The sequence below is a fragment of the Sylvia atricapilla genome, chromosome 5, assembly GCF_009819655.1.
Source record: "Sylvia atricapilla isolate bSylAtr1 chromosome 5, bSylAtr1.pri, whole genome shotgun sequence".
Lineage (NCBI taxonomy): Eukaryota > Metazoa > Chordata > Aves > Passeriformes > Sylviidae > Sylvia > Sylvia atricapilla.
In genome coordinates, this window is record NC_089144.1 from 72,398,864 (window position 1) to 72,421,611 (window position 22,748).

The 22,748-nt window shown below is 43.6% G+C and overlaps 1 protein-coding gene across 21 annotated transcripts in view; it reads left to right on the top strand.

Annotated features, from left to right (window-relative positions):
* Positions 1-22,748, top strand: part of RBFOX2 (RNA binding fox-1 homolog 2) — a 170,887-nt gene that overhangs the window by 24,321 nt on the left and 123,818 nt on the right. For all 21 annotated transcript variants that reach the window (XR_010743705.1, XR_010743704.1, XR_010743706.1 and 18 more), the window contains exon 2: positions 10,632-10,682. Coding sequence is in view for 18 of the 21 variants with exons in the window: in XM_066320209.1 (XP_066176306.1) it covers positions 10,632-10,682 (51 nt within the window). In the remaining 3 variants the exon portion in view is untranslated. The remainder of the gene's footprint in view (positions 1-10,631; positions 10,683-22,748) is intronic.

Consider the following 22,748-nt stretch of genomic DNA (forward strand, 5'->3'; position numbering starts at 1 on the left):
TTTCACAGGCCCAATTTCTTCCCATGAACTCATGCTGTTTAATTGCAATCTTATTTTTTTTTTTTGTTGATGGCTGTATTTACACACTGGATATATAAGAATATCCAATACCTGAGACTGCTAGAAATCTCTTACTTAATTTTTCCATTAATGCATAAAATTCTTCTCCCTTCTGGGCAGAATACAAGCAGCAGCAGCAGCTATTCTGTTATAAGCAGGGTTAGCATTCCCATCTGGACCAAACTGAAGCATTCAGACCACTTGCAGATACCTCTCTGGTTATTTTTGCTCTCCACAGTAGTATGATCTTTCTTGGAGAAGTCTTCAGAGAAGCTCGCCTTACTTCCATGCAATGAAAGGGACACAGTAACTTATGGCAAATGTCTAGTTTGGTCCCCATAGCAGGTGGATTGTGTTTTGTCTTGTATTTTCCTTTTTTTTTTTCAGAGCAGTCTCCCAGATTTCTGTTCCTTTCTCTTAAAATTTTGAAATAAAGCATGTACTTAAAACTGTTCCGGAGAGGAGGTGTTCCTCGTCTGTGAGGGAAGGAGATCCTTTGAGAAGTGTTCATTTTTTCCTTTTTTTTAACAGTGTTCTAGCTGTGACCATTGCTTGCATGGGAATGCTTCATCCCTCTTGCATAAGTTATTTGCCTAGGTTGGGACATCAGCTCTAGGCTGCCATCCTGTGCAGTTTGTCTAGGCTGGGTGTTTCTGGTAGCTTAGGCAGGATTTTTCTTTTTTTCACATGCTTTGCAGTAGGGAGGTGTGACCACAGCTACCATGCAGGTAGCTCAGGACAATCATGTTTAGCAGGAGCTTTGCAAGAGCAGTGAGGACATTTGTATAACACAAGTGGATTCCAAGGAGTCCTTGGTTAACGGCTTAGAAAACCTGTTATTTTAAGACATTATTATTATTATTATTTTATAAATTGGACTCTGGTTATAGAGAGCTTTGGCATGTGGTCAAATCCCATTCTGCCTGTCTGTGGCAAGAAGGTGGCAGTCAGCTACAAGGTGGATGTAAAAAGAAAGGCAAAGGTGTGTTTTCTGTAGTGAAATAGCATTGTGTTATAGCAGGAATCACTCATTACTTTTCATATGGAATTGCTTAATTTGGATGTTGAAAGGTTAGCTTTGATTTTGTTTTGATACTTCTCTACAATTTTGCAGACACTCCAGTGTCTAATAAGAAGAAAAACCGTGAAAAATACTGATTTGTTGGGAGAGATGAGTAAAGGTAAAGCAAAGAGGGAAGGGTAAAAGCAGGCTTTATTTCTTCATGGAGATAGCAACCCTTGCAAAGGGAGTAACCCTCTAATAAACTGTTACATGAGGATTTATTCTGGTTAAATTCAACAGTCATGACCTCTGCTTTTCCCTTTTAAAGTAGTAGTGAATGGCACTTTGGAGACAGACACCCTCTTTGTCTTCAGAACATGTGCTGAGGCATTGTTCCCTTAGCAGAAGGAGCCTGTCAGGGGTTGAAATGGCTGGATCAGTCTCTGCTGTCCTTCTGATCCTTGGTACCTCTGAGGCAGTAGGGGAGCCGTCACCGTGATGATGTGCTTTGCATCATGGTCCTTCTGTTCTCTTAAGAACAGAATTAAATCTTTGTGTGTGTCTGGAATATTTGTCTCTGCTGGTGTGGGCTCTCTCAAATCCATGTGCTGATATATGGCAAAGAAATGGGAGATTCCAAGAGCTGGAATTCAGGGTATTCCTGAATGTGCAGAACTCCCGTTCAGGGGTATTGTAGCTGTGGAATGACTTGCTGTCTGTGTTTTCCCCAAGGTGATCATATTAGGTGCAATTAGTGCCCTGGATACTCTTTGGGATGCACTTTGGGGTGTCCTTGGTGAGCAGAGGGAGCTGCCAGGCTGTGCAAGTTGCTCTTGCAGCAGCACAAGAGGGGGTTCATTCCCTTTTAGGGATGCCCTTTTGTTCCCTGTTGTTGCAGGGAGAGGAGCTTTCCAGGAGGGAGATGAAGAGGCCGGACTTAATGGTCTTAAGAGTGGATTTTTTTTTTTTTTTCTATTTTGCGAAGGAAGGCCTGGGAGTTGTTTCTCTCTAACTGTTTCCAGATGGTGCTGCTGGAGCACAAAGATTTCCAGTGTGTTTGGGACGGCAGCTCTGAGACCCCCAGCCCCCCAGCGCTTCCTGTGCAGCTCCACAATCCTGCAGGCTTAATCAGAAACAGTCCTGGCTGCTGAGGCAGGCTGCCCCAAGCCCTCTGCTTTCTCCCTCCTCCAGGCTTTTTAACCCCTTGCCATTACAGCTCCAGCCTATGAGCCTACCCACCTCACTTCTTTCTCAAGCTGGCTGTGGGCACTTGCACTGTTCCAGAGATAAAACTTCATTTGGCTATGCTGCTTGAACAGTTTCTGTCTTTGGGGAAAGGGAAGGTGGTTTGTAATGTGAACCCAGGAAAAGAATTTCTCTAACTATGTCGAGCAGTTTATGCAATCAGGCCAGTGTGTCCAGGGCACAGAAAATTTCTCTTGCACCTATTCGCCTGCAGCACTTAGTATACAGTATGATTTTGTCAGAATCGTCTGCTGTTGAGCCTTGCTCTTTTTTTGTGCCAATTTCCCTTAGAGCAATGCAGATTTAATTTTATATCACAGCCTCTTCACACCTAGCTGACAAATTAGCTTCAGCTTTTTTTCTTCTGAAAGTAATATGACAACTATAATTTTGTTTGCAAAGTAGGAGTATACTCTTACTTCTTTTTAGCCTTTGAGCAACAGCCTATGAATATTTGTAAAATCAGCCAAGAAGCTTGGCTGATCAACTGACTTTCCTTCTGGATCCATGGTGTCATCTCCCTCATCCTGTTCTTTCCTGTATTCTCCATCCTGTTTTTTAAGAAAACAGAACAGTGAAGCTGTCTAAGGCAAAACTCTGTAATGCTCTTCACCTTGTGAAAACTTGTAGTCATCATGTTCAAGCAAGCCAGATTTTCATGCCATGAGCATGTTGCCCTGTAATGAGTTGGCTCAGTGTAAATTTTGTGTGAAATGTTTCCTCAGCCCCATGTAACAATTATGGCATCCAGAGGTGCCCCAGTGCTGAATTTTAGAGCTTTGTTATGAGCCCTCTCCTGTTTCTGTTGAGTAAGAGTATAAATGAAGATGAACTGCCATTTCAAAATGCTTCTGCTTAGTAAAACAAGAGGGAAATCAATATTCCGTGCTATTGACTTCTGTGCATGCAGAGTGTCCTTGTATTTGCTGGATCATAGACGTCACGCAGTGCACAGCATTCCCACGGGCTTTAACTTGCACTGGATCTATCGTTGCCTCTGTAGGTCATGGACCAGCAGAGTCTGTATTCTCTTTATGCCTGGAGCAGTATGAGGATGGTACCATATGTAGTCCAAAGAAAGTGTATGTTTTGCACATTGAAATTACGCAAAATTAATAAAATCTCATCTATCTGAGTAGCTGAAAATATCTGTTGGCTGATCCAGAAAATGAAAACCTAGCTGAGGAAAGGCTGCTGCTGACCAGAGAACTACTTCAATTATTTGGGAGGGGAAAAAAAAAAAAAAAAAAAAAAAAAAAGTCAGGGAAGAATCAGCATTGTTATAAAGAACATGTGTAATATACTTCAATTTTAGCTGTGGAAGTGCTTCCTGTGTATGAAAATCTCCCTTCTCTGCAGCAGTAGACATCTGTACTGTAACTCCATACGGACACTGTCAGCCTGAAGCCTGAGTATGCATTTGTAAACTTCTTGCATCGTTAATATTTTAACAGACCTGAAAGTATTTAAACTTTTCTGTGAGGTTTGGTTAGCCGTGGATTTGTCTGTATTCCATTCTGCAGCCTCTGCTATGCAAATCAATTGTTCTTCCTATTGTATGCGTACGGTTTCACAGAAAGGAAGTGGCAGGATATCGGAGTTAAGAAAATACGTATTTAAAAATAGAGAAAATGGCACTGACACATTTGGGTAGCATCACTGGGGCTCTATTGAATAGGGATCCAGCCATCCCAAGGTTTCCCTGTTCTATCTGATTACCTGGTGGGCTTCCCTAGCTGACTGCTCCAGACTGTTCAATCCCTGCTCAGGGTAGGAGGCTGTTTTTATTAATCTGGGGAGGCCTGGAGCAGGGTGGGGTGGGCCGAGGCCAGAGGCTGCTGTTGCTGCAGCAACGGTGCCAGAATTCCAGGAAGGAAGAGGGGCCGGATGAGCCTCTGTCCTGGCCTCTGCTGGGCTGCAGAGCAGTGAGCTCTCTGCTCCCAGGGCTCCCAGGGCTGCCCTGCGCTGGCACCGGCACCCCGGCTTCTCCCTCCCTCCACAGGGAGCCCCAGTCACTGGAAAGGGTGTCAGGAGCCAGGGCTGGGCTAGCCAGCGTTCTTCCTGTGGCAAATGTAATGGATAAATTCGCGTATCGAAGATTTGGTCTATTAAAAGCTACTCCAGGGCATCTCAGATTCCAAGACCTGTGGTGCAAGCTGTGAAACCACAACATTTGCAACAGAAATGACATGGCCAGACTGGAGATGGTCCATTCATCAAAGATGGGTCTCCACTTCACAGCTGCTGACATCTGATATCAATCTTGATAGAGGATCTGGAGGATGATCAAATCTGCACCCCAAAGATGAGATCCGGGAAGACTATCAACGTCTTCTCATACTTACAAGAACCCCTTTCAGACCTCGCTTGGAAATAAAGAGATACATGAATATTTGCACTTTCAATGGACTTAGCCTCAGGGTAAATAAACTGTACAAAAACTGTACGCAGAGACCCAGTGGTGTGTGGCTGAGGTTGGATGGTACCGTTGTTACTGTCACTCTGCCCACCCAGCATTCAATCGATGTTGTCCAATTTTGTTGTGGCTTTTAATTGTTGTTATTTTTTAAAATTGTTTTTTAATTGTCTTTTTAATTTGTTAAATAAGTTTTGTTATTTTTAATTGGCTTCTTTTCATTTATAACATTCCCAGTCATCCCAAGGGCAGCTGTGTGCAGTGTACCTGTTGTGGTGGGTTTGATCAGAATCTCAAACTTGCAGTCCCCAAATAGACTTTAAAGAAAGAGGGAGTAGGGAGGTGGGTGGGTGAGAAGTGGGTGAAAAGTAAAATGTAAGTCCTGCGACTTGCATCCAGCAAATTGTACAGGTTGTTGATACCAGGGCACTAACAGTGAAGCAACTAAGTGGAAAGTCTTTTTGCTAGATGACGTCTGCACACATGGAAAACAGCCAAAGCCATGTGAAGCAAGTTTAGTAGGAAGTGAAGACAGCTGAGGGGAAGCGTCCCATACTATAGACACAGATATTGACGCTGCAGAGTGATTAGCAAGAGGTGTATATCTAATTAGGATAAGTATCGAGGAAGAAGGGTGACATTAAGATCCATTTAAAAACTACTTAGTTCAATTTTTCATTAATAATTGGTAATTCACCCTTAGACAGTACTTTCCCCGTTAATTTTATCCAAAGATGATTTGGGGTAGGAGACAGCACACACAACTGAGAAGGCAGACTGAGTGCATTAGATACACTTGGACAAATAAATGTTTATTTCATTTTTGTTTATATGCAATATTTTTTGCAAGTACATGTCTGATAAAGAATTGTCTATTTTCTTAGCAACTGATAGTAAGATCAAGGCATTTAAAGTTTTAGCAGTGTTCTGCCACAGTTAAATACTAAAAAGCCTTTTTCAAGACAATTCCCTCAGCCATCCTGCCTTTCCCCAGCACGGGGTTTCTGTCTTTCCTGGATGCAAGAAGTAAAGCAAAAAAAATGGTGAAACCACTGGGCTGTGATGAACTGGGATTTCTGTCTGGCTCATGATCTTTACTTTTTTGCAACTGTCACTTTTAGATTAATAGCTTTGTAGCCAGTGTTTTCAGCCTTTTTTTTTTTTTCCTTCTTATTGTGACCATCTTATTCGCTGTGCTCTAAAAAAGCGGCTTCTGTTTGTCTAGTACGAGTCTCTGATAAATGTGTAGCTTGTGCTATCTCATCACTTCAAAATCCCATTTTGCTTTTGGGAGGAACAAGTAATTTCTTGTTGCCTTTTTTTTCATTGCTCTGTGTAGTCCAAGGGTTTCTGGCTTTCTGGTGCAAAGGCTCCCCCTTGTCACTTCTTTCCAAGTCACCAGGCTGCTGCACTGCCCCTAGCTCTTGTGGGTGGCCAGAGCAGAGGCAGATGAGCTGTTCCTGTGACTTTTGCTGCTGCTGTTCAGAACCCAGCAGGTGGTTATGGAATTTGAAAGGACTAGATTAACTTCGCTTTTCCTGGCATTGTCACGGAAGCAGGAATGCAGCAGATCCAAGGAAGAGATTGCTTGATCATGTTTCTGAGATGATCTTTGCAATGGAAAGGACTCAGCACTTCAAGCTGAAGCTTGGATTCAGCAGGAATTGATTTTCTGGCTGGGGGACGTGTGGATGAACTTGCTAAGCTAACGGTTCCTGTAAGCAAAGTTTTAATCTGCAGAGTAGGTTTAATTGGGGTGTCAGGAAACAGTTGCTGATCAGGGCTCAGTGATGGTTGCATATGGCAAAATGGGAAGTTGTGATGTAAAATTGATTCATTCTGGGGTCAGGTGAGTCCGAAAATAGAATTATTGCATTTTTAAGCTAAAATTTAGTTTTAATTCTAAGAAAAGGATGAATGGAAGAACTTTCAGACCTGCCATTATGTGTTAGAGCTGGGACATTTTCCCTAGGGGAATGACTTTATTCCAGTCCTTTGAGGTCTTTCGTAAGTTAGTGCCACCTGTAGAGATGGTCACTTCTTAATGCAATCTTGGTTTATTGGCAGTTCCTTATGTTTTGAGATGTGTCTAATTCAGCAGCTCTTAGAATTTGTCGAGCTGGGAAGTATCAAAAACTTCAAAAACTCAAAAGCCTGGCTGTTCTGCTCAGGCAGGAGCATCTACTTTGAGCTTCTGTCATCTGCAAATGACTGTGCTGAGTTGTATCTTCTGACCTGAGACAGTACCTGTGACTTGCAGACTATTGCAAGTGCCAGTGGGAAAGGTCTTGTGTTAGCAGGGCTGGGAAATGAAAGAATGAGAAAACTTTGAAATAAAGGGGTGATAAAGACTTAGTGGATTTGACTGAGTTGTGACTTTCCTCCTGTCAAATCTAGTTGACCTGAACAAAGGCTGTTGCTGGGGTACCGTCACAATGGTCACACATCCAGTGGACATGTGGAAGCCCACGTGTGAGATCATCCATATGGTTTGGATAAAATCCCAGTATGTGTTGCAGAAAGCTGATTTATGGCATTAGCTTCCGGTTTTATCCTCCCTATTCTAAAGCAAATTTGCAAGTGCCTAAGAAATGCCTTTCAGTGGTAAACAAAGTAATGAAACATCCCAGTGGCAGTTTGATTTGATTTTGCAGGCTAGTGCTACCTAACTCAATTCCTTTATGAATGTCTTGTTGCATGTTGGCATCAGAAGAGAGTGTAATTGCCAGGTGGGAGCTGTGCAAAAGAGATGGAGTTACCTGGGGATTCCCACTCCCATCAGGCCGCTGCCAGAGGACAGGGTTCCTCTGTGTTTGTGATGGGTACTTACCTGTGTCAAACCTTCCCTCTCTCTTTTTCATTTCCACTTTCTGAGATTAATTTTGTTTTGTGCAGTCAGAGGAGGAGATTGAGCTATATCCCCAGCCTCCACTGCCTTAGATTGCCTGCTAGCAGGGGTTTTCTGTTTGGATGTTGTCGGACTGTGCCGTTCCAGTTGCAGGAGTTTAACGCTTTCACTTCTTGCTCTGTTTAGTTCTCAACAAAAGCAAACTCCGTATGGAATAATCAAGCAGCAGGCCCCAGATTCACCATTAGTGACCTGTAAAATTGCCAGCACTGGAGATTATTGGCAGGAGAGGGTTTCCCTAGACGCTTCTGGCCTTCTCTTGGAGAGTTGAGTTCAATTAGAGCAATGATACGCACAGCGGGGATTTTGCAAAGAGTCCAGTACTTGGTGTTAGCATTGCCGTATGAAAGGCAAAGAGATACCCTTGGCCTTTTTGTGACCTTAATGCTCCAGCTGCTGCCCTCTTTCTAACCTCTGCTGTCTTGGAACTCTCACTAATGTAACACTCTTTCACCTCTTCTTTTACCTCCTGATGCAACTATGTTCCTCAGACATTTTTAGTCTGCGTTCTGAGAGGTTTGTCTTCCAAAAAGCGAAGTGGAGATTGCAGGATGTGTGGCATTTTCCCCTCCATTAAATTTTTTTTGTTTCTTTCTGGTTTGTTACGTATTGTGGACTGCCCTCAGATCTCTGTAATCATCTTTCTCTTCACTGTAGTGATTTGCTTCTGCTTTCAAAACTATTCTGTTTCTAGATGTGGTTTCTTGGCACCCAAGTCCTTTGATTTCAGGAAATCCCACAAAGTTCAGTTTTGTCTCTTTTCTACCACAGCCTCCGGATGTCAGTCCCTCTTATTAGTCCTTTATGTGAAGAACATCATCCTGAAAATAACAATTTCATTTTCCTTCCTTTCTTTATTATACCTTTCAGCTTGCATTCACTGCCCTTATCTTTAGTGTTTGTAAGGGCAACTTGTCCATTAATTCGTTACTCTCTGTGTGGAAATCTTTCTGGTTTTCAGGCGTTCAGAGAGACTTGCACAGGAACTTGTCTGAGATACTGACCTTGCAGATGTGTGTCTAAGTACGGTTAAAATCATGCCTGGAATAGTCTTTCAGGAGAAGATCATCTCTCCTGATACAAGGTGGATGTTTATGGTATTTAGACATACGTTAGTAAGCTGTAGTTAGTGGGATAAACAATCACAGTGCTTATAAGGTGTACGTACACTGGAGGAGAAAAAGACAAACTGTGTTTTCATCATGGTGTGTTTTTTTCTTAAGTTCATAGTTAAACCCCAAAATCTTTAGTGGTGCAGTAGTTGATGGTCTCTGCTTCTTCCAACTTCTCTGTCATTCCTTCTGTTTCTGAATTGTTAGTGGAGATTTGTGCTTAACCTGCTTTCTGGCTGTTAGTATTTGAAAAGAATGTACTCACACGGTGGCAAGCCTAATTAATTACTGTTAATCCCCAAAAATTGGCTGCCAAATTTTTTTTTGGTCCTTGAAGCTTTCATACTGTGCATGCTACTTTAGCATGAGAGCTTGAGGAGAGGGTGAATGTTTCCTGGCAGTTTTCCACAGAGAATCCCCTGGGCAGGCTTGAGGTAAAGAGGAAGAGAGGGAGGATGGATACAAGCTTTAAATAGCATTGCTAGTCTCTGCACTGAAATATTAGCACCTTGCTTTGCAGCAGGAATTGTGTTAAAGCGTTTAGGGTAAGCTGTGAAGTTGTGCTAGTGGCCACATGCCCTGTGCAGGGGGGAGTGGACCTCTCTCTGGTAAGGACCTGGCCTTTCACTCCTATGTCCCAGTACAGAACCTAAAACATCTCAACAAAACCTCTTTCCTGGCGGTGGTTGCACATCTCAGTCAGCTTCATGCCCGCAAGGTTTTTTGCTTTTGACAAGTTGAGATTGTGAGATTGTTTTGTCAGGGCCTCTCTCTCCCTCCACTCCTTCCCCAAGAGCTGCTGGAGAAAGTGCAGGGCTGACTTAAGAGTTCTCCTCCTAAGTCACAACAGTCACAACAGGAGATAGACTGAAAAAGTGGTTGTGGAGGGTGGCTGTTTCCTTTCCTCCTCCTCCTCCTCCTCCTCCTCCTCCTCCTAGCATTCTGATGGGAGTGGCTTGTGAATGCACAGGGGTACCAGGGTGGAATTGATGTAGACTTGGTCTAGTTTAGTTTATCCTCTGCCCAGACAGGAAGATGCATGCCTGAGGCATGTGAGTGCCCTTTCCCCATTTCAAAGAGGATGTGTCGGAGGGAGAGGAACCAAAAGTAAATTAAGAAACAGAAATAAACATTTAGGAAGTATTATGTTATCTTAATTCCCACTGCACAGCTAAAATAGAGCTGAGTCTGGGAATTTCATGGAAAAATTCCAGAAGTGTTGGAGGTTCATATATTCCTGCAGAGCAGGATGATGGAGCTGCCAATAACACAAAATGCATAGGCTCGGAGTCCCTTCTGGGCTGAAGAAATAAGGTCCTACTAGAGGATTGATTTCCTGTTGGGAGTGTTGAGGTATTTCATAGGCTTAGCCGGGGTATTTGAAGTTTCATTTACTGCTTTTTAAGTTCATATTAAACTATTAATTTAGTTTTGAAAAGGAAAAAAAATATGACACATTTACAGCTAATTTTAGGAAAACATTTCTTCAAGACTGGGTGAGGTGCACAATAGCTTCTGTAATTTTATATTCTGTTTTGTTCTGTTTTCATGATAGTAAATGTGTTTGCATATCAAATTTTTTTTGGAAAAGGACAAAAATTATATGTAACTGATATTACAGAGGGTAGAGTAGATTAGTTTATAGTTTATGCTTATTTTATGACTTTGATTTTTCTTTTCTTCCACACAATTTGGCATAAGCAGTTGAAAGTAAATTTTAGGTGTATTAGTTTATAGGGAAAAAAGGAAGTTGGCAGAGTACTTCAGCTCATTCTTCCCCCATTTCATGCAGGTTCTTGTCTTTGGCTGAGTTAAGACAGGCCTCTATTTCCTTGCTTTCTTTTCCTTGTAACCCCTACATTTGCTCTTTGTTTTCTTGTCTTGCAGAACGAGCCTCTGACTTCAGGTTATCATGGATATCCAGCAAGAGACAATCAAGTAAGTGTCTGATTGCAGTAAATGCCTGTGTCCGTGCATCTCTGCACGTGTTTTGTCTGACAGCTTTCTGGCTGTCATGTTACAGAGTGGAAATAGTTTTGTTCTACTGTGAATTTTTTTTTTGGAGATGTGATTAATTGAAAGGGTTTCTATGGCTTCCAGCAGTATGTGGCAAGGCACCTGGTAAGGAGTTAAATATCATCCACCTAACCAACAGCTCAGGCAATTCTTGATTCTTAAAAGTGTCATAGCTTAGAATCCCCGTTCTAAGCTCCCACTGTATCTCCTCGGTGTTAATGAATGTAGATGTTCAATGCCAGTACATGCTTGGCCCTGTTTTATACCTATTGCTGTAATTCTGGCATCTGGGGAGCAAAACAACACTGAGTTTTTTTGAGAGTCTGCTTTGCTGGTGGAGTAGGGAATGGCATGTTCTGTTGGGTTGTTTCTAATATCTGTGAACTTGTCTTGCATTCCTTTTAAGTCCTACAGGGCCCCTGCCCCTTGCTTTTATTCAGGATGCTCTCCTACAGCTGTAAAAATTACACCGTCCAGTGCACTGCATCTGTAAGCGTTCTCTTGCCTCCTGACAGAAGACAGAGAGCTCCTGGCTGATGAATTTGTGCGATAGAAGGAGGAGATGCTTTGGAACAAATGAAATTTAATGGTTGTAAGATACAGCTGTCACACATTAAATCTCCCTTCTTAGGACAAAGTTTTTTTTCAGTGTTCTGCAGTGCTACTGCAAAGCAGAGTGTGAACCAGTATAGCAGGAAATTAATATGCATGGAAAATCAATAATGCAGCACATTTCAGTAATGAGCAAATAACAAAACCAAAATCAAATTCTTTAATACTCTCAGGTACTGCTATATAAAGAAAGTGATTTTCATCATCTATTGATGAGGTCTGGGTATATGTAATAACAGCTTAATGGGTGATGTTTTTATGAAGAACAGCAGCATAGTGCAGGCTCAGCAACTAAAAAGCTTAAATCCTTGGTGCTTGGTATGTGTGTATGAGTATAGGAGGAAATGATTCAGAATGTCTTTCGGCGTGTATTAAACTGCTAACTAGCATAAATAAATACTACATACTGGGATGCTGTGAGATTTGTGCTCCCACTCTGTCTAGGCTAAGTGAGAGAAGCTAGGCTGCGAGGCAGAGCCAGTCAGATCCTTAATGTGCTTCATACCTGCTTTTGGCTTTCCTGTAGCACCTTCTGTACTCTTATTTTGCTGCTTCACTTTACCTACCAATTTAAGAGTGTTTTAGGGTGTTTTATTACCTACCAGTACATCCCACTTCACAGGTTTCCTCTTTCTCATCCCATAAGAGCTCTTCTGATTTGAAAGTCCAGAGCTGCTGTTGCTGGCAGGTTCTCAGAACAGCGTAGAAGGGTATGGGAAGCTGTACTACAGCCAGTATGTGAAATGAGAATTACAGCCTGGGCAGCCCTGGGGAGCTCTATATAGGTGAGGACAGGGAGTAATGAATATTATAGCAAGTGTGTCTATGTATTTCACAGAGGGGCAGATAGCTTTACAGAATTTTCTTGGAGGACAAACAGCTGCAGTTTTAACTTCTGTGTTTTCATTTAGCAAATGCTTCTAAAAATATTTTTGGCTGTGTTTTGTTTGTTTTGGTTTTTTCTTCCTGCTCTCTGCAACATTTGATTTGTAGTAAGTACTTGTCCTTCTGTCTTGCTTGTGTCCCTGAAGCAGCTTAAGTTCAGATCTGGTTTTCACTAATGAGGTTTCAAGGCTTTTAGCTAATCTGATAGCGAGCCTCTAACTTGATAGCAGCAGAAAAAGAAGACTTCTGTTGCCACAGGCTGGGGCTGCTGTGGGAGAATCAGTGATGGCTGGTCCAACCCTGCCTTTTTGCACAGGGAAAGGAGCAAGTGGCCTGGGGAGTATGTATAGGGGTTCTCACCCTGTAACAAAGTAATTATGAGATACAGGAGCAATTGTGTTGGATTTCCTCAAATTAGGAGCTGGATTTGAGCTGGTGAGGGTAAGTCAGTGTATCATACTCTTCTTCTCCACTGCACTTCTTTACTGTAAGTATTTGTATTGTGGGTTTTTTTCACAGTTTTCTTAAGGAGAGGTAGCAAAGCAAAGCTTATTTTTAGGGCTTTTCATTCTGTGACCACAGTAGTCAGATTCTGACTAGCCTTTTCTTTCACTTTATGTAGCATCCTACTCCTTCACTTGTTTGAATGCCTTTTTCATTCCTTCAGGCTCTGAATGCTGTTAATTGCTGGCTGCAAACCTTTCATTGTGCTGTTTTTACACCCTCTAGTGGTTAAATCATACCCAGATGTTCCAGATTACTCGAGTTTTTATTCCTGCCAGTGGGAATATGTGATTGGTTTGAGTCCTCACTTTGACCATTTGGGAATGCTTAGGTCTCCAGAACGGAGTTTATTTTGTATCTTTTCCCAAGTATTTAAGCATTCTGTCCTCATGCATGGGCTGCAGTACTGAAAGAAATGAAATGGGGTTCATGTTGAGGCCCTTTCTCTCAGAATCCTGCTCTTGTGTGATTGCTTTATGATAACCCAAAGCTCTGTGTGGTTGTGCAGCCCCCTTGTTCCTCACTTGCCCTGCCAGAGTGCTGGCTTGCTGGACTTTTTGTGCTGATAGGACCTGAGGAACGTGTGTGCTAAATAATTGTTGTATAAGTTTGCCTAAAAAGAGGCTTTCTGTTGCTGAAGTGTTGCTCTACTGGATCTGTGTTACAGTCCTGTTAGGAGCTGAAGAGTTCTCTGGGACTATTTTCAGAATTGAAGGCGTGCTCTGTGGATGCCTAATGCACATTCAGGAATGGCAGGATACCTAGGCTGATGGCAGGGACAAAGCCCATGGTAAAGGGAAAATGAGGGAACATCAGTGTAACATTGCTGACTGAGATGAGAGCCAGGTCGTTGGTGAGGAGAGCTTATTCCCTGGGGACTATTCAGATTTTTTTTTATCCCTCTGTTAGTTCCACCAACAAAATGGTATATCTTTTTCTGTAATGCAAGCACCTGCCTAAAATGCAGTGAACCAAGACTTCCTTGCTTCATTTCCCAAGCTGTGACAAACTGCTCTGAGGTACTTTGTCTTGGTCTTAACATGGAAAATGACTGGTACAGCTGTACTGATACATCTTTTACATATAGACAAACTCATCAAGAGTACATATTGTACTTCCAGAAGGCTGTTCCATGCTGACTCTGCCAGCTAATTTTCTATATTGCCAAGACCTATATCATATTGCTCTAGTGCTTTACATGTCCAAATGTATTAGACATGATATTTGAGATTTGTTAGAGTGCCGAATACTGGCAGTTCTGTGGCATAATTTGGCAGCTGCACAGAATAATTTTGTTCCTCAACAGGAAGCAAAATGAGCAAGAACACCTTGTTTAGCTGCCACTGAAGGGAAGAGAGGAGGAGAGAGTTTATGGAAGCAGGAGGTAATTGCACACACCAGACCTGGGTCAGGATATTAGAGCTGTTATACCTCTTCTGTTATGGAAAGTGATCCTCAGCTAGCATAATGGGTTACGATATTGGTTTGAAGCATCTTTCAAAAGCTTGTACTTCCCTAGGTTCAATTCTTAAATCAAACTGGGCCATTGACTTGGTGCTAATGTGGTGGAAACATTGTTACCTATCACAAGCAACACTTCCTTCAACAGCTTAATTTCAGTGGCTGGTTTTCCATCTATCTGGGCACTCACCAGGCCTGACCTGCTGTTCTCTTGTATGTGGATGAGGCTGCAGCCCAAGGTATCGCAACTGCTAGGAGCAGCTTTATCAGTATCCTCCCAGTTTTGAGTTCAAACTTAAGGTGAAATGCCATTAAATCCTCTCCAGTTGTCAGCCTCTCCCCCTGGTCTTTAGTCACTTGCTGCAGTGGAATATCTGGCGGGGACATTCTCAGGGGATATTCTGATATTCTGATATTCCCCCTGGATATTCTCAGGGGACACTGAGCAGCAGTGCTGGCAGCCTGTGAGAACAGGAAGCCTCCCCATGGCCTTTTTCCTCTATATTTGTTTTCTTTGCCCAGTCCCTTCTAATGTGGGGAGTTTGGCAAGGAAGGCCTTCATCCTGAGATGTGAAGGGTGTGTGAGAACTCCCATGGGGAGGCAGGTCACCGGGCTTCCTCTTGGAGCTGGCTGCACAAAGGCACTGCTGGTCTTTGGTGGTCGCTTGGCAGCAAGCAGCGGGGATCTTGACACTGAGTTCAGAGGGGAAACCTGTCCTCTCTCATCTGTGTGGTCTGAGACTCCTTCACTCATCTTCCTCTTCTCCGTTATGTGGATGAAGTGTGAATTTGGGAATATTGCCACGTCTTGATTATCAGCTAAGTGGCTCAGCATTGATTAGGATATCCACCCAAAAAATCTCTTGATTTAATACCAACAGACTTGAGATGCTCTTACCATGAAGCAAATAAAGATGTCATCTTGGAGGAAAATGGCTTGGTCACTTGTTTGTTTTCACTTGTACCATGATAGCACCAACCACAGTCTCTCTAGTGCCCTGCTTGGTCAGTTTTGTAGCAAAGACTCCCTGTCTCAAAGTTCAATTCTGAGTGGTCTTCCTGAAAAGTTTTAGTTTTTAATTCATTTTCCTCCTAGTAACTAACCGTGGGAATAAACCCTCCAGTGCATAGGTTATGTGGTTCTGTCACCTGCAAGGTGGTGGCAGTGGAAGTTTTAAGTTATTCAGGAGCTAGAAAGGAGCATGGTTTGTGTGTTTTTGGGTTGTTTGTTGCTTACATGCCTCGTTTGAAAAGTGTATTTAATACAAATTCTTAAACTCAGGGACAGAGAGAGATTCTAGAGAGGCTCAACTAAAGTTTTAATACTTTACTCTGTGAGCAAATAGCCAGGACAAAGATCATGAAGCTTCTGAGATCCTCCATGTGAAATGGAGAAGACCAGGCTCGGTGTTGCCGGTACTTTTGAGGAGTCCCTTTTGGCTTGAAAGCAGTCAGCCCAAAATTTGGGATGGGACCAAGCTAATGAGGGGAAACTGCTCTAAGCACTTTCCTTATGTTTAAAATTAGGTGGATGAGGGTAAATCTGCCAAATCTGCTGTGTCCTGGTTCCTACAGCCTCCCTTCAGGCGAGCAATGAAGTGTTTCCACACTGCACTAGACAGGACCGAAGGGATATTCTATTACTGACCTAACTGCAGTGTCCCATAGAAAATAAGGAGCTTCATTTCAAGAGAATGTAGAAATGAAGAAAATGTCCAATGTGTTCAGGAGCTGAGAAGCGTCTGGGGTAGATGCACACAAAGGGGTTCAATGTGCAGTGGGAGAACTGCTGGGATGTTACTGCTTCACAAAGCTGTGAAGAGTTTGGGCCAGTTCGAATGTGCTTATGGAAAGCCATTTAACACTGCAGGAGGGAAGGAACTTGAGAAGTCCTTTACCACGTTGCATCCCACACTACTTAAAACTCTCAGTACATTCAGCAGGTAAAAATGTGTTGAGAGAGTGAAGACTGTTAGGTTAAAAAAAATGTAAATTGTGATATGTGAGAAGGAAAATAGAGAACAGAATGTTTAGCTGCAAACTGAAGAAGGAGTTGGTTACAGATTGAAGTTCAAACAATAAAGGATGAGTTGGAAAAGTAAGATCCACTAAGTCTAATCTGCTGTACATCTCCCCTGAATCCAGAACTGTCTTGGTCAGGCACTTGCTAGGACACTTGAAACATGAAGAAGTGGTTTCTTGCTTTCTCAAGCCCAGACTATATCCGTAAGAAGCTGCAGGAAAGGTACAATAAGTGGGATTAAAAAAAGTGGCAGGACGTAAACCACCAAATAACTTAGCTTGTTATAAACCTCCTATCTGAAATTTCACTCTGAACCAAGTCTCTGTGCTTATATTGGCAGCATTCCCCCAAATCTCTCCTTTCCTTTGTTTAGCTGATTGCCTAACATCAAACTGCTTGAATAATACAGGAAGCATGATGTCTCGCAGTTGACATGAGTCTTGCAAATAGATCACTCTGGCTGTATATTTATTCTCTTCTTCCCTCATGTCTGCTGCCTTTCTAATCTTGGAGTACAAGGCAAGGAATCCTTTCCATGCAGAGCCCTGAATACCTTCCATAAACACATCCAGTGAACTCCATGCCAGTGCATGTCTTTCTCATAATCAAGAACAAAAGGTAATAAATAACCACGGGAAAAAAAGTTGTAAAAGAAGAAATAGTTAAGGAGTGCACCTAGTTCAGATACATGGAAGACTTCCTCGCAGTAAGCTCCTGAAGTCCTATAAACAGCTTCTCGAGGGAAGTAACAAATACCTTGCTGATGAATAGTCTGACCAGAGCTCTGGGGTTGTAAGGTGTTGGCAGGAAATGGGCTTGGATGATGTAATACAAATTCCTTTCTTGTTTGAGTCCTCTGATTGAAGCAATTTCTCATCTCTGCTTAAGGCGATCTGAGCCAGCCTTGGGAGGGTACCAGGAGACCACGTTTTCTCCTGTGATGACCATATGAGTGTTACTCCACATCTGTCTTGGAGATGCCCAAGGCCCTCAGTTCCTTGGGCAGGAAGGACAGCGTCTTGTTTAGATTTTCCCTTCTGAATGATCATGCCAGAGTGTGGCATGTGTGTTAGAAATAGTCTGGATCTGTTATAGGACTAAAACCAAATAGTGCAGGGAAAATGGCCTGTTGATAGCTATGATATCCTGTTGAGGGCATGAAAGCAGCTCTTCCAGGTCAGACAGAAGGTCTCAGCCTTCCAGGGTTCTGGCTTTGACAGTGTCTAATAGCAAGTACTTAAAACAGAGGGACCAGTGCCAAGATTCGGTGATGCTTCCCCTCTGCTGTGCTCTTGAAGCAGTCCTGTGGCTTTGGGATTTCCTGGCTATAGATTTTTATTCTTTTTTTTTAAAGTCACCTGTGATAGATTTTTTTTTTTTTAATTATTGAATTTCTCTAAATGGTTTCAGAGACTATTTAAACCTTTGGCATCCGCAGCATCCTGTGGCAACAAATCCCTGCTTTGGGTGTTTATTTATGGGGGAAAAATTCTTCCATGTATTACTAACTTGAAACTGGGGTGGTTTTAAAGCTCTTGGGGGAAGGGGGACTTGGGGTCCTCAGCATATATATATATATATATATGCAAAAATATATTTATAGATATATTCATATAAAATATATTTACACATTATGTTTATAGATTTATTTATCTATTTACATAGATAAATATATATTCTTATATATTTATAGATATTTTAAAATATATAAAATATGCATAGATATAAAAACATAAAATCAAATATAAATATGTATATTTTTAATTTTTTTATAAAAAATCCCTTGAATAATACCTGTGCAGCTTTTATTTCTAGATAGGCAGAGGTGCCGCAGCGTTGTGCCGATGGGCAGCCCCCGCTCCTGGGATCCCTCAGGATCCCACACTCCTGGTATCTCTCAGGATACCCCGCTCCTGGGATCCCTCAGGATCCCACACTCCTGGGATCCCTCAGGATCCCCTGCTCCTGGGATCCCTCAGGATCCCACACTCCTGGGATCCCTCAGGATGCCCCGCTCCCGGTATCCCTCAGATTACCATGCTCCCGCTATCCCTCAGATTACCATGCTCCCGCTATCCCTCAGATTACCATGCTCCCGGTATCCCTCAGATTACCATGCTCCCGCTATCCCTCAGGATGCCCCGCTCCCGGTATCCCTCAGATTACCATGTTCCCGGTATCCCTCAGATTACCATGCTCCCGGTATCCCTCAGGATGCCCCGGTATCCCTCAGGATGCCCCGCTCCCGGTATTCCTCAGATTACCATGTTCCCGGTATTCCTCAGATTACCATGTTCCCGGTATCCCTCAGATTACCATGCTCCCGGTATCCCTCAGGATGCCCCGGTATCCCTCCGGATGGCCGCTCTGGGATCCTGGGCTCTCCTGGCGCGGCGCTGCCGGGAGAGGGCGGCCGGCGCTCGGCCAGCGCACCCCGCACCGCCCGCGGCCGGACACGGCTCCGCTGGTCACTGCCCTGGGTGTTTCTGGAGCGGCTCTTCTGGGCCGGGGGAGTTGTGCCTGGAGGGATGGGGAGAGGGCGGCCCCTCCGTGCGACCTGTGCTGGGGTTTGCTTCGTTGAAGAAAAGATTTCTGCCAAAGCCCTCGGTCTGTAAGCAGAGGCAACATCCAGGAGGAGTGTCGGAGGAGTGTTGGGTTTAGAGTGGAGCCTAAGCAGGCCCTCTGTAGGCTTTCCTGGCTGGAGCCAGGCTCCTGGCCTGAGCTGCTGTCTTCCAGAGGGAAGGGTGTGTCGCCCAGAGGACCCGGAGAGGTTGCTGCTCAGAGGACACCGTGAAGGATAGTCTCCTGCTTTGGACACGCAGAGCCCGTGCCGCAGCGGTGGGTTTTCTCCACTGTGCTTTCTGCACGTCGTGGAATCTCACTGCTTTCACGTGAGTGAAGAGCGTGCGCGTGAATAAGCGTTATTCTTGCTTCTTAATTTTTTGAAAGGTGGCTAGCAATCTCAAGGAATTCAATTGGTCAGCGTGGTTACAGAATGTGGAAAGATGCTGGAAAAGATCAGATGCTTATGGTCAGATCCTTTGCTAAAGGAAATTAAGCCAACAGCAGACATACATTGCTAATTTTTAAGGGCTAATCATGTCAGATCAATTTAGTTTTTTCGTTTGACATGGCAGCAGGCCTGGCAGACAGAGAAAGCTTTGGTCATAGTCCCAGATTGACCTTTACATAAACTGGACAAATGGAAGGTGAAATTAAGAAGGGGCTGAATGCCTCACTGGAAAATCGTATGTGGAGCAATTATATCATGCTTTTGTGTGTGTGTGTGTATCTGATCTGGAGTGTTAATGTGGTCTGGCTTGGCTGCTCTGTTGTTCTCTACTGCTCATCAGAGTTGAGGGTAATAAACAGTGACTGAGCATATGTGTGTGCAGGGGGTGGCAGTCTTTGGAAGGTAGGATTAGAAGTTGGAAAGATCACAGTAAATTGCAGAAATGCTCTGAAATCCCAACAATGTGAAATTAAACAAAACCAAGCTGTATTAACAAAAGGAAGTGTATATGTAATATAAAATGGAGACTAAACTGGCTAAGCACTGATATTCAAGGAAAGATCTGGGGTAATAGGAGATAACAAACTGAGCATGTGGTGCTTGTTTTTGTGATCTTGAAAACCTAGTATGCATTTCCAGATGTGTCAAGTAACTGCAGAAGACAGTTATTCTTTGCAGCTTAGGACAGCAAGTGGAGCACTGTACCTACTTATAGGCACCTCAGGATGTAGACCAGTGAAATCTGGAAAATGCCCAGGGAAGAACAAGAAAAGGAGGCTCAGAGAGCCTGACATAATAGGAAAATACCAAGCTTGTTCTTTTGTTTAAAAAAGATGGAGTAGAAAACATGGAGAATGGGGATTGATTATTTACTGTGTCCGTTGAAGATAGCTTAATTGGTATCAAGGCTTAAATTGGATATCGTGGAGTAAACCAACATTTTGTGATTTAATGTGGGGAAGAAGTGGAAGGGTAGTTCACAGGATCAGAGTTCCAGTTTCTAGGAGTCTGTAATAACAGTTTAGGCAATTCCTGATGGATGTTTGCCTAAACATGCTCTGTGCTGTCTCTGAGCACGCAGGATCTCTTGTCTCCCCTGCCCTGTATTTGTGTTAATTTGTGACAGTCAAAAGCCAGTTGTTACCACTGACAGTATTCCACAGCCATATGACTACTCTTTCTCTTGGTTTTTTTTTGTTTTGTTTGGTTGGTTTTTTTGTTTGTTTTGTTGTTGGTTTTTTGGTTTGTTTGTTTTTGGTGTGTGCCTGAATTTTAAGATAAGTTCTCCTGCTCCTATATGATCTTAAAAGTGCCCAAGATCCTTTCTTCATGACAGCTGCCTCAGCTCTGTTTCTTCCTGAGCTTGCTTACTGCTCAAATAGTGCGGGGTATTCAGCATCTGAGTCAGTCCTTTGCTCTGTCTCACAGTAATAATATCTAGTATTTGTGAGCCTTGGATCGGTCTGATGTTTTGATTTCCCTTTAAGCTCTCCGGTCAGATTGCCATTATAAATGTGTTTAGAAGAGAGATTATTAATGTTATTTGTCTTTAATTAACATCAACAAACCTATCCTTGCTACCTTACCTGCATGAAGAAAGGACTGAGAGGATTCAGGAGGAGCATTTCCTCGGGCTGGGCGGGGAGCGTGCTTCTGCCTGCCTGCGGCTGGGATCTGCTGCAGGAGGGCAGCCTGTGTGCCTTACCCCGAGGACAACAACTGCTCCTGTGCCCCCCTGCCCGTGCCAGCTGCTTCAGCGGGACCCCGAGTAAGTGAATGGGATTGCTTTCTGTTCTGCTGACTTCTCCTGCGTGGTGAGTGAGCAGCTTGGCGTTGGCTGGGGAAGGATGCTGTGGGCAAGCAGCCTGCCTCCCTGAGCTACGCAGATGCTCCTGAGAGTAGCTGGTAGATGGAAGATTGTTTCATTCTTCTTAGTATTAAGGGAGAGGTATTTCCAGCAGTAGCATAATGTTGCTCAGAGCAGGCATTTGCCAGATGGTTTCAGCTCCCCTGAGGTTTTAGGATGTGGAAGGGAAGGGGCCAGGAACACACTTTTGGTTCATTCCATTAGTAGATTAATCGGCACTGTCCTGGCTGAGTAAGTGTCTTAGATTTCCCAGTGGAAATGGCACATGTAATTCTGCCCAGGTCACGCCCTGCACCCCTGTGTTGAGGCTTTCACAGCAGCATGCTGAGCTGCTGCAGGGAACATCTGCAAAGCAAGACTGGGGTTGGTGGGGGGTGGCAGACTTTTTTGGTCGAGGGAGTGGTGAGAAAAATCTTTTTAGTAGAAACTGTTAAATAATGCTTGTGGGAATGAAATAGGTTGTGAGAATCTTGTTGAATTCTGCGTTTTGGTGGGGATGTATTTAAAAAATCTCGCAGTGGTGATTTGATGTTAGGAGGCTTTTTTTCTCCCTTCCATTCTGTATTAATTGCCAGCTAGATTATGTTTTCCAGGAAGTCTGTGATTAGAGGACAAGGGTGCTCTTCCTGATAAAGGTCAGAGGCTGCCGTCTCCAGAGGCTGTCGATAAAATGATGAGAACTGTCTAACGCATTTTAACTGGAAACCTCAGCAGATGCTGTGCTGCTATTTACTTGGGGGTGGGGATGGGCAGTCCCCCATGACCTGTCCCTTCCCACCTCTGTTTCCAAAGGCCAACCAGTTGTTGGGGAGTGTGGATTTAGCTGCTGCTGCTGCCCTCACAAGAGGTTTGTAGCTTGTGGCGTTTTAGGAGGAATCTTTGTTTTTAACTCTTGTTGCCTGTGGATTTCAATGAGCTGCACTCTGATGTCACAGCAGCACCAAGCTGGCTTGCTACCAGGCCCAATGAAGGTTTAGCAATAGGATTGCATCTAATAAGACCCATTGACATTCCTTTGCAGCTGGATTTTGTTGAGGAGACACTTTAGATACTACCAGCAAACACACGCTTTGTGTTTTCTGGTCCGTTGTTCCTGCTACACCTGGAGAGCATGGGCTACCCTTTCTTGTAGGTCAGGAGGACAGCCGTGGCTAACGTTTGCAACAGTTTGATCCTCATTTTTATTTCTAGGGCACCTGTCACCCTGGCTCTTTGCCATGGCCTCTCTAAGCTAAAACAGTGCCACTCCAAGTGCTTGGAGAACAACATCTTGTTTTCCAGCCACTTATGGCAGCTAGCTCCGATCCTTTGCAGGGTCTGGAGCAAGACTGACAGGGGCCACAGGGGTAAATGTCATGAGACTTGAGCTTTCTGTTGAAAGCTGAGATAGAGATATTTTGCATCCCGTGGTATATATAGCCAGATTTAGGCTCCTTGGTATTTCCAGTAGAATGGCATTTCAGAACTGGGAGCTGAACTCTGACAGCAGTGTTGTCCCCAGTTGCTGTCAAATTGACCCTAGACAGAGAGCTGCTGTTTTTCTTGGGCAGCTGCTGCTGTGGAGCAGAGTACGGGAAAAGTGACCATCTCTGAAATAATCTGAAATTGACAGATAGAGCGAGC